The sequence below is a fragment of the Galeopterus variegatus genome, unplaced genomic scaffold (genome assembly GCF_000696425.1).
Source record: "Galeopterus variegatus unplaced genomic scaffold, G_variegatus-3.0.2 Scaffold162, whole genome shotgun sequence".
NCBI classification, from domain to species: Eukaryota; Metazoa; Chordata; class Mammalia; order Dermoptera; family Cynocephalidae; genus Galeopterus; species Galeopterus variegatus.
Window position 1 is genome coordinate 316,587 of NW_007726273.1, and position 11,130 is coordinate 327,716.

The 11,130-nt window shown below is 55.2% G+C and overlaps 1 protein-coding gene across 4 annotated transcripts; it reads left to right on the forward strand.

Annotated features, from left to right (window-relative positions):
* The first annotated feature begins 4,142 nt into the window (after nucleotides 1-4,142).
* On the forward strand, nucleotides 4,143-8,935 carry LOC103609702 (proline-rich protein 14-like). Of its 4 annotated transcripts, none has more exons than XM_008594004.1 (12): nucleotides 4,143-4,175; nucleotides 4,934-5,005; nucleotides 5,129-5,297; nucleotides 5,887-6,008; nucleotides 6,082-6,286; nucleotides 6,645-6,709; nucleotides 6,907-7,016; nucleotides 7,204-7,792; nucleotides 7,930-7,999; nucleotides 8,080-8,171; nucleotides 8,387-8,458; nucleotides 8,548-8,935. In XM_008594004.1, the coding sequence occupies exons 2-12, from the start codon at nucleotides 4,983-4,985 to the stop codon at nucleotides 8,825-8,827; spliced, it is 1,797 nt and encodes a 598-aa protein (XP_008592226.1). In that variant the 5' UTR covers nucleotides 4,143-4,175; nucleotides 4,934-4,982; the 3' UTR covers nucleotides 8,828-8,935. The 4 variants fall into 4 exon arrangements, with proteins under 4 accessions (XP_008592226.1, XP_008592234.1, XP_008592229.1 ...); XM_008594012.1 differs by having other exon boundaries at nucleotides 6,666-6,709; XM_008594007.1 differs by having other exon boundaries at nucleotides 6,082-6,271.
* The last annotated feature ends 2,195 nt before the right edge of the window (nucleotides 8,936-11,130 follow it).

Sequence of the window (11,130 nt, forward strand, 5' to 3'; positions counted from 1 at the left end):
TGAAATCAAGGCATCAGCAGGGCCATGCCATGAGACCCTTGGTACAATCTTTCCTGCCTCTTCCTAGCTTCTGGTAGATGCTGGCCATCTTGGGCATTACTTGGCTTGTAAATGTGTCACTCCAATCTGTGCCTCTGTTGTCTGTCCCATCCTAATCCAGTATGACCTTATTTTAACTTGATTACATCTACAAAGACTCTATTTCCAAGTAAGGTCACATTCACAGTAACTGGGGAGGTTAGGACTTGAACATATCTTTGGGGGGTGGGGGGGTAGGAACACTGCCCACTACAGACAGTAATAAGTAAAGAAAACTCTAAAAAATGCAAGAATAGCAGATATAAAGGAGCAGCCACTACCCCTCAGGCTGACGTAGAGCATATAAGAAAAAGCCTCCATCTTTCCTGGGACTGAGATCTAGAACTTTTTGGAGAGGGCACAGAAGTCGCTAGGGGCTGACTGGTTAGCTCAGTTGGTTAGAATGTGATGCTGAGGGCCGAGCCCGTGGCGCACTCGGGAGAGTGCAGCGCTGGGAGCGCAGCAGCGCTCCCGCCGCGGGTTCGGATCCTATATAGGGATGACCGGTGCGCTCACAGTGCTCACTGGGGGGGGGTGGGGGGGCCGGTCTCAAAAAGGAAAAAAAAAAAAAAAAAAAAAAAAAGAATGTGATGCTGATAACACCAAGGTCCAGGGTTCAATCCCTGTACCAGCCAGCCGCCAAAAAACCCACCAAAAACTAAAAACAAAAAGAAGTTACTGGGCTGCCACTCTGGTGGAACTTGCTGGAAATCTTCTGTCTGGGGTGCCAGGGAAAGCTGCTTATGGGAAGGTGTCTCACTAGAGACACTCCACTACAAAGCCATCCAAGGAGGGCACCAGGGGGGACTGGAGGCCACCACGCACGGCGCTGGAGAAGCTGGGAGCTGGGGAACCCACTTGCACTGGAGGAGCCTGCCAGCAGGGCTCACTAGAACAAGGAAGCAAAACTCTTTCTTCCTACAGCCTTCTATTAACAAAACTTAACATGATGCCAGCTGGCAGAGAAAAAATACTTAAAGGGCAAAGATCCATTTTCACAGAGCAGAAAAAAAAAAGGATGAACTTGGAGCTGAGAGGTAATAAATTGATAGCTGGCACAGTGACATACTGTTATTTCTGATATTCACAGGCAGTTCCCTTCACCTTTCGTTGCTCTCTCTCCAACCCTCCCAACCTCTCCCCTCCCAACATCCTCACCATAAGCGCTATTACTTTACAGCTCAGATCCTACAAGCCTGACCCCTGCCTAAGCATCTCCCCACCAATAAAAAGGCAGGCCAAGGCGGAATTGGTGGCAGGTGGCTCTCTACACTGGGAAAAAAGAGGTAGACCATGGGCAGGACCAGCCTTCTCCGATTAAAACACAAAATTAGTAACCTGAAGTAGCCAAGCAGAGCAGAAGAGCCCCTAGAGGTGAGTCTTGAATACTGCACATCAGGGGAGTTAAATTGGGCAAAAATGTGCCAAAACCTGGCTGAACCAAGTACTTTGGAATGGAGAGGACTGAAGCTGAGGGAAGCAGCAGAGCCAGTGGCAATCTTGTATACAGGGATATAAATGCAGTGATACAAACCCCAAACTCCCACGGCACAGGCACCTATCTCTCCCCAGGGCACAGCACATGGGAGGTGTTGAAATCTGTTGAATGGTTGATGCAAACCAGAGCAGCAACCCAAACCCAAGGCTTCTTGTCATTTCTCAGGAGTGGCTCTTGGCAAAGGCTATAACTAAGCATCCCACACATCTCAATACCCTATAGCCACAACCAACCCAACCCAACCCAACCTCCCCTGGCTGATCTACAGCTCAGGTTAGCGGCTTCTACACAGTACTGAGCAGGGCAGCTGGCTTGAGGACCAGAAGGCACAGGGCTGTCTGAGAGGAAGAAGTAGCAGTTTTTATCATCCACTTCTTACCTGTAGCTTGAGACTTAAATTCTTTATCAAGCACATTTGGATGTGTCTTCTCGCTTGCTCTTGGTCTTCCAAGTCTATTTTGAAGTAAGCCTGACTATTCCAAGTCTATTTTGAAGTAAGCATGATGGGTTTATTGTTCCCATCTTACATATGAGACTACTGAAGCCAGGAACAGTTAAGAAGGGAGACCCAGAGTCTAAAGGGGCTCAGAGTTTCCGATGAATGACACACCAAAGTGCACTAACTGCCAATCTCCAGCCACATCACCAGTCCTGCTGGAGGCTGTGTGCAGCCTCTTACCACTGGATCAGCACAATGGCCACAAGCTGCGGTGTGTACACAGGTGGTGGGTAAGGCAGTTGTTGCTGAAAAGGTAATCACAAAAAGTGCAGAGGTGAGACCATGAGGCTATGAGGGCTCACTCTTGCTGGCCTGGGCTGAGGGCTCAGATTGCCACAGTCTACCTCAGACTTGAATTTGATGAACTCCAGTACCCCAAGTTAGGGTCCCAGGGCAGGGCCCTTCCTACCAGATTCTCAGGCCCAGGCCTTTTCTTTAGGCTACTCCCTCTGTCCTTGGTGTTGTTGACATCTTCAGGAGACTAGAGAATCAAAATTCAGATTAGGCCTGTTCTGCTCTTGTGGGCTTTTCCCACCCTGGGGCCTGGGAAACACCTGTATGTTTAGCTTTCCACTAAAGGTTGAGAAGGATCTCCAGGCACCTGCAGCTGAATGAATCATCGCCATAGCTCCAAGAATACCCTCAGGCACCATACACAGCCAGCCCTGAGCTAGAGGGACAGAGGACAGCTCTAGCTGGAAGAGCTGCTGCCTACTACCGCCACAAGTCTCATAATGGATTCCAGAGGATTCAGCAGGCCTTGAGTTACAAAGAGAGATACTGTAGTCCTGGGAGAGCTTCAATCTGGATGAGTCCTTGGGAACAGAGTTGGGGGGTGTCCACGTTCCATGCGAGCTCTTACCAATTTTGCTCTTTTCCATATCATTCTTTCTGTTTCATTACTTTCGTCATTCAATCCCCTGAGAGAGACTTATGCTGAGCTGGGAGGTGCCTCTGCACCTTGATCTCAGACCCAGGATTCTAGGCTTCAGCCTCTCTCGTTCTATCAAGAGAATAAGGACTGGTTTGGACCAGGGAATCCTGGGGAAGGAGACCAGTGGACTCCCGGGCTTTGGTTAGGCAGAGAGGGTGCCTTCACAGTGCAAGAAGCCAGTACATGACCACTTCCTCCCCACCAACAGCGTGGCTCCCAGTAAAGGATCCACGATGAAGCCTCCCCAAGCAGCAGGATCTCCTGACCCCTTACTCCTCAGGACTATTTACACCTCCCATCAAGCAGATCCCTCTTAAGAGAGTGGCTCCTGGGAGCCCGGAACAGAAAGAGGGAATCGGGCTGAGCCCCACCGCGCAAGAAAAGGTGGGTTATTGGTCTCCTGCAATGAGGCCCCTATACTGAGCCCTCTGCGCGGCCCGCAGACACCCCCACTCCTCCAGGAAGAAATATACAACACTCAGGTGAAGTGAAGCTCAACGCCCCCAGCTTCCAACTCACTTCTGCGTAGCCCCATCTCTCCAGGCTACAGCGCAAGCAATGGAGCCAGAGGCCGCCCCAGCCCTAGTCTGTGACTTCAGGTGTTCGGGCTCAGGGCCTTCGGCAGCTCCTCCCAAGCGCGAGCTCTGTGCCGTGGGAACCCCACTGAGGAACCCAGGCCGGTGCCGGAACAGGCTTCAAATCTGGCCTCTCCAGGAAATTTGGAATTTCACATGTCGTTAGCACTCAGTCCACGTTTATCGGCCTAGGAACGAAAGAACCTGAAAATGCCCTTAAAAAACGTGGCGTCATTCCGGCTTCACTACGGTTGCCTTAGAAGCTGAAAAAACCTGGCATAGTATTTGGCCACTGACCGGCCCTCAACAGATGACGCCATCCTGTCCACTACCTTCAACGAGGACTGCGATGTCTGCCCTCGACTATAATGCCAGCGCTGCCCGATTCGGCCGCTTTGCCCGTAGGGATGATGGCCGCCAGGCGGCTTCACTTAGTTTCTTAACACCCCGGAAGACGGGGACCGGCGATTGGGCGGTGCCCAGGCGCTCCGAGAAGAAGGCCCTCGGCGGTTGGGCAGTGCTAGGTAAGGCTGGTTTTAAAGGAGCCGGAGGTGGGAGCTGTGGAAGACCCTGGACCCGCGGGAGGCGGCGGTGAGCGGCGCGCGGGGGAGGGCATGGAGTGGCTGGAGAGAGGGCGGGGAAGGAAACATTTGAACCATCTGGTCCCGGACTGAGGAGAACGCTGGGCGGGGATCCGGGGAGGGCCGGGAGGGGAGGCGTGGGCGGGACCTCCCGGGATTGGAGCGAAGGGGGTATCTGCTTGACAGTGGATCCCCGGGGATCCAGACTGAGTTCTGTGATGCTTAAGCTCCGGCCGCCCCTGTCTGAGTGGAGCTCTGTGGAGCTGAAGCTCACAGGGGGAGGAGGATCCTCGCGCGGCGTCTGATTGGAGGAACCGCGCTATAGGATTCTTTCCACAGGGATCCGGTCTAGGGGATCTGGTGGGAGGGAGGACTGTTGGTGTGTAGAGGATTGCTTTGAAGTTCTCGGCCACTCGCTGGCAGTGCAGGAGAGGATCGCAGAGAGATCCAGCGGAAACTGAATCTCCTGGGGATCTCAGGGCGGAATCTGCAGGGACAAAGCCCCCGGGAGGCTCGGGCCGTGGGAGAACTGGGGCCGCCGCAATCCAGGTTCTCGGGGCAGATGCGAGGCAGGGTGCGAGTGATCCTCTGATCCAGACGGCAGCAGCGGGAGAACACCCGCTCCGGGCGGCCGGCCGGGGACGCCTTTCCGCGCCCCAGGGCTCCGGCCCGTGGGCTACCGGGAGTCGCGGGCGGACCATGAAGGGCGGAGCCCCGGGGGAGGAGCTGGCCCTTACTCCCCGCTCCCCCGCTCCCCCCTTACCCCAGGCCGCAGCCTGGGATCCCCCAGGGACCCCCCGGAGCCGCCGCTTCCCCCATGGATTTGCCCGGGGACTCCAGGTGAGAGCGCACCCCGCCCGCCTGTCTTGAACCCGGGAGCCGGGGATCCTGGCGGCCGTACCGGGAAACTATAAAGCCAACGACAGGTTCAGGCGACCGTCCTCTGCTTCTTTCACCCTCCAGCCCGCCTGGCCAGTCGCGTCTGTGCCGCCAGCCCCTGGCTCGAGCATTATGGGGAGCCGGGAGCCCAAAACGGCCGAGGCTGCAGCCCCGGGGGACCCCTTCGCCCCTAGAAAAGGCCTCTCGGCGGGTCCTGGCAGTGGTGCTGGAAGATGTCATGGCTGCCCACATGGTGAGCCCCCTGAACTGAGAGACTCTTTCCCCCATACCTTCCTCAGGATCTCAGACCACATCTGAGGATACCTGAGGTCCAAACACCTTCTTCTGCCCATCACTCAGGCAGCCTCCCTAATGCTAAAGTCCTGCTTGGCTCCCAGTTACTCCAACCTGGAATTGGACAGGGTCTCCAGTGCCCATCACCCCTCCACCAATCCTGTTGAGCTGGAACCACATCCCTAGAACTCTAAATATGAGAAACCCTTCTGCTTTCTTCCCAGCCCAACATCCTTGGGAAGCAGGCTGAGATCTTTGGCTCAATTGCACAGATGAGAAAAACTAAGCCCCAAAATAAGGCAGTGACCCACCCAAGGTCACCCTCTCTTTTTTATTTCTCCAGCCTGGGTGAGATTACCCAGGCCCCACACCTGCAGCTCAGGACTCTAATATCTTGCCCCTAATTCAGTCCAGTTCACCTCTTTGGGGATTTGAGTTAATTCTAGCTATAATCTCTGTCACTTTTGTGGCTAAAGGCACTGTTAGGGGGACCTGTCCAGTCCACCCTCATTCTATCACCTTGTTCTTGACACCTCTTCCTCTCCTAGGTCCCCCTGGATCCCCAGAAGGAGACTGCCTTCCCACAGCACTGCAGCAATCATCAGGATTCTGTCCACAGCCAGCCGCCTGCCTCACCGCCCAGACGGGCCATGTGGTCCTCACAGGCCAGGTGAGCATGGCAGAATGGGAGGTAAACTGGGAACACAGCTGAGCCCTTCTTGATCTTCCTGTTCCCTCTCTAGGCCTCCAGACCCACTGCATTTGTGTCGAGAGCCTTTGAGCCGAATCCACCGGTCCCCTTTCACCCTGAGGTGGCGGTCAAGGACAACCCCTGGCCCAGAGGAAGGCCCTTCACAAAAGGTGGACCAGGCCCCCCAACCTACCTTGGTGGTGATGCTGGAAGACATTGCCAGTTCCAGATCTCCAGCTGCGGTATGTGAGCTTAGGGTAAGGATTTCAGGGGTGTAACTGGAGCCACGCACTCCAGCAGGGATGGAAGCCAGGGGCAGGAGGCCTGAGTCTGGGGTAGATTTCTCTCAGGGCAAGGAGGACAGCATTTTAGGTGGTGGACACTGCCTGAGCAAAGACTATATAAAAATGTCTTTGGGCTGGCCAGTTAGCTCAGTTGGTTAGATTGTGGTTCTGATAACACCAAGGTCCAGGGTTCAATCCCTCTACCAGCCAGCCACCAAAATGGGGAAAAAAAAAAAAAGTCTTTGGTATGAACCCAAGCAGGTATCTGGGGTCTGAAAGAGTTGGGATGTGGAGGACTAAGGAGGCTTCCCTGCACCCTGTCCCTCCACAGACATCCTCTGTTTCTATCCAGGGCTTCACCGATGACAGCCCCAACTTCATCGTCCCAGCACAAAGGTGAGAGGGTTGGGGAGGCATTATCAAAGTATCCAGGCAACACTCGTCATCCAGATAGCCAGAGCTAGGGGAATCAGGATTTACTTATCCATTCCTTGTAGCAACTTCAGAAGCCGTAAGGGATAGGGGAGGTGCTGTCTCAGATGGGATCTGGACCTGGAAGCTCCCCCAACCTTCACCTTGTCCCTTCACTCCAGAGCTGAGTGCATGATGATGGTTCACCAGCCAATGCCTCCAGCCAGGGATCTAGAACCCTCATTCCAGCCATCTATCCTGCCCACAGACCCTCCAGAGAGCCCACTACCAGGTAAGGACTCAGGTAGAGGGATGAAGCTTAAGGTTTCACTCCTACATGCAGGACTTAGTGTTTTAGAGGTGGGCTTATTCCTCTGCAGACAAAGTTTAGTGTTTGGGGGAGGGACGAAGACTTCTGAGGTGGGGCTTAGACACCTTCAGCTGAAGAGTGCACACCCATGACCCTCTCCTTTCCTTAGCCCCAGATCCTGCTCTGGAGCCCCCATCGACCCCACAGCCATCCAGCCTTTTACGCCCCCGCCTCAGTCCCTGGGGTTTGGCCCCCCTCTTCCGCTCCGTCCGCTCCAAGCTGGAGAGCTTCGCCGACATCTTCCTCACGCCCAACAAAGCCCCGCAGCCCCCACCCCCATCGCCCCCCATGAAGCTGGAGTTGAAGATCGCCATCTCAGAAGCTGAGCAGTCTGGGGCTGCTGAGGGCACCGAGTCTGTTAGTCCCCGGCCCCCTATCCATCAGTGGCGGGCTCAGGACCACAATACCCCAGCACCTCTTCTTAAGCCCTCTCTGGGCAGAAGTCACTCCTGCCCTGATCTGGGGCCTCCCAGCCCAGGTACCTGCACCTGGCCACCTGCTCCACCCCAACCAAGCCGGCCACGGCCACGGCGGCACACTGTGGGTGGTGGGGAAATGGCCCGAGCCCCACCACCCCCTCGGCCCTGTCTCCGGAAAGAAGTCTTCCCTCTTGGAGGAGTGGGAGTCTCCCCTTCTCTCTCCACATCTTGTTTGCCCACTGCATCCACTTCCTCCTTCTCCGAACCAGCAGAATCCAGGTAGTGCTCTCAATAAACCCTCTTTGAAACACTGGCCATAGCCTGGGCTCAGCCTCCTTCCCTAAGTACCCAGTGGGCAGGAGATGGGGATGTTGCTGTGAATCTTGTTTGTCCCTGAGCCTTGACCTTCTCTGCAGGTTGGGTTCATCCAAGGGGAAGGAGCCAAGAGTCTCAAAAGACAAGGTGCTTTCAGACCCTGAGACCAAGGTAGGAGTACCGGTGAGGGGAGGAGACAAGTGGGGGCCTGAGCCCATGCCACTCTTTTACCCTCTGCCCCATTTTTGCAGACCATAGGAAAGGTTTCTCGATTCAGAATACGCAGGACCCCCATCCGTCCTCAACTAAACCTTACGCCAATGGGGCTGCCTCGACCAGTCAGGTGAGAGACTCACTGGGCATGGAGCTGCCTTGGCCAGCCTGGAGGATTCAATTAGGTGTGGACATGGCTTGTGTTTAGAACTACATCTCTGCTTCAGGCAGCACTCCTGGCCCTAGCATGTCCCAGAAACTGAAATACAGACCAGGCCTTACCTAACCCTTCTTCAGGCCCTGCTGGCCCATGGTTTCTCATTCACCTCTGCTCTTTGCTCTCAGGTTGAATAAGAAGGAGTTTAGCTTGGAAGAAATTTACACCAATAAGAATTACCAGTCACCCACGACCAGGAGGTGAGAAACATTAAAGGCTCACGGGTGGTAAAGGGAAGGCTGGAACCAGGGACATGCTGGTAACCAGCTCCTCTCCCCGCCTGGTCCAGGACCTTTGAGACCATCTTTGAGGAACCCCGGGAGCGCAATGGGACTCTCATTTTCACCAGCTCAAGGAAGCTCCGGCGGGCTGTAGAATTTCGGGACAGCAGTCTTCCTCGATCTCGGCGTCCATCCCGCGGGGTCCGGGCTGCAGCTGGCAGGACCCTTACTCCCAACCTGGCCCCCAGCCGGGATGTGGGACCCCTGCTGCAGCAGCGGCTGGAGGAGCTAGATGCCTTGCTCCTGGAGGAGGAAGAAATGGATGGGGAGTTGCGCCATCGGACCTAGGAGTTTCATCTGTTTGTCGGTCTATCCGTCCTGGAGGGAGGGAAAACCTCCAAGGCAGTTTTATTTTTTCTCTATATTTCTAGTAAAGTTTTGGATATGTTTCTGATTCTTTTGTGTCTTTAGCCAAGTTTGAGATTTTTTTGTGTGACTCTCTAGCCAAGTTTGAGGCAGCACTGCCTGATATTTCTACCTTGGCCCCCAAAAGACTGAGAAATAGGGGTGGTGCCAGGGAAGGTGAGGGGGATTGGGTACAGAGAGGAGGTGGACTAGTCAGTGGAGATACTGTCGTGATTTGAGAATTCTCCTGTGTGGAGGGACACTTTCTGAATCAGCTCCAAAAGATACTGACCCTGGACCTGGTCCGGGTTCTCCCAATTCACTTACAACAAGGAAACTGAAATGGCCCTGAGTTCCTCCTAACGTGCAGGCCAGAACCTGCCGTGGGCTTCAAGAACTAAGAGTAATCAGCCACAACTGAGCACCTACAACAATCTGTCACAGGTACTCGACCTGCACATAGCCCTGTGAGAGGGAATTATAGCCGTTTTATAGATGAGAAAGCAAGGTGAGCATGTCAGCAAGGCCACATTAAAATGCTAACTCAGGCAACCAGAGGCCAGCAGTGACACTCTCCATCTTTCATAATTCATAGGCAGAATAGACCAGAGGCTAGAGCACAGACCCTAGATGGGCTGCCTTTTTTGTTGTTTTTGTTTTGCGGCTGGCCGATATGGGAATCCGAACCCTTGACCTTGGTGTTATCAACACTGTGGTTCTAATCAACTGAGCTAACCGGCCAGCCTTAGAGATAGGCTTCTTGAGCCCAAATCTTGGCTGGGAAACTAACAACCCGCTATTTCGTCAACTCCCCTCCTTCTCCGTAAAATGGGGCTCATAGCAGTATCTACCTCGTAGAATTGTTAGCAAATGTGAGAAAGCGCCCGGCACATAATGCAAGATGTTTTTTAGCTCTCAGAGAGCGCAGGCCAGCACCCTCTCATCCAACCCAGCGGTAGCGGGAAGCGGTTGCACCCAGCGCTCGCCAAGCACGCGGCGATTTCGGGTCATCCCACGCCGCGAAGCGGTCGCCGAGCTGCCACCCGGGCGGTGGCATCGCCGCGCGCGTGCGCGAGGCACAGGGCACCCGTGGGCCACGCGGGACGGCGGAAAGGGAGAGACGACGTTAAGTGGCTGTGGAGCGCCACCTGCCCAGCCTCGCGCCGCCCAGCGGCCAACCGCCCCCACAGCTCATGCCCCACATCCCGACTCCTGGACGCCGTCAGAAGGCGGGCCAATAAAACCAAGAGCAGGAAGAGGCGGGGCCACGGGGGACCGCCCCAAACACCCACTTCTAACCAGTCGAGTCACAAGACTCGAGGAAGGGCGGAGCTAACCTGACGTAACCTAATCCAAGGTTTGGGGGCGGTTCCATGTTGCCCTCTCCTCCGAGTGTGACTCCGCCCTTCGCCTTGACGTGTACTTCTTAACCTATCAACAACTGAGGCCGTGGGGGGTGAGGGGAAGGGGGCGGAGAGTGGGAGGAGGCAGAGAGAGGAAGGAGGTGTAGGCTGAGGAGGAAGAGGGAGGAGGGGCGGGGAAGTCCTGGTAGAGAAGGGGCCCAAGACTCCAAAGGAGACAACGGGAGGGTACGCTGGAGCTTCCCCGGTGCCCAGCGGCCGTTCTGGATACCCTAAGGCACACGTCAGACAGAGACGGAGGAAAGGAGGAAGAGACTTTTATGTCGGCGGACAGAGAAGCTCTACCCGTCACTGTTGCCTCACATCCGGGGCTTTGGAGGTTTGGCCCCCGCGGCCCCGCCCCCCCTCGCGCCTTTCTTGGAGACCAGAGGCGGAGGCTGGAGGAACTGGGCCCAGAGGAGGCCCCTTTAAATCTCCTTAAAGGGGTGGCAACGGAACTAAGCAGACGACAACGCCAGCCTTAAAGGGGAAGCCGCTGAACAGACACTGACAAACTGAGAACTGTGCTGTTGGGAGAATTAGGGCGAGTGGGGTTTCTCACCTCCTCCCCCCCCCACGCAAGAAGTCCTTTAAATTAAGCTTAATGGGGAAGTGGCTGCTTGTGGAAGACTAAAAGCCAACTCCCGAGCCCTTAAAGGGACGGCCTGCTGTTTGAAGAACCCTGGACTCCTTAAAGGGGTGGCCTCTTTTAGCCGGAGGACTTGGGACACTTTTAAAGGGGAGGTCTGCGTTTCGGGGCGAGCTTTCGGCCCCTTTTAAAGGGGTGGCCCTTCCTCTTTCTCCGGGAGACTTGCCTCGACCCCTGGCAGGGGGCGGCCGCCGCAC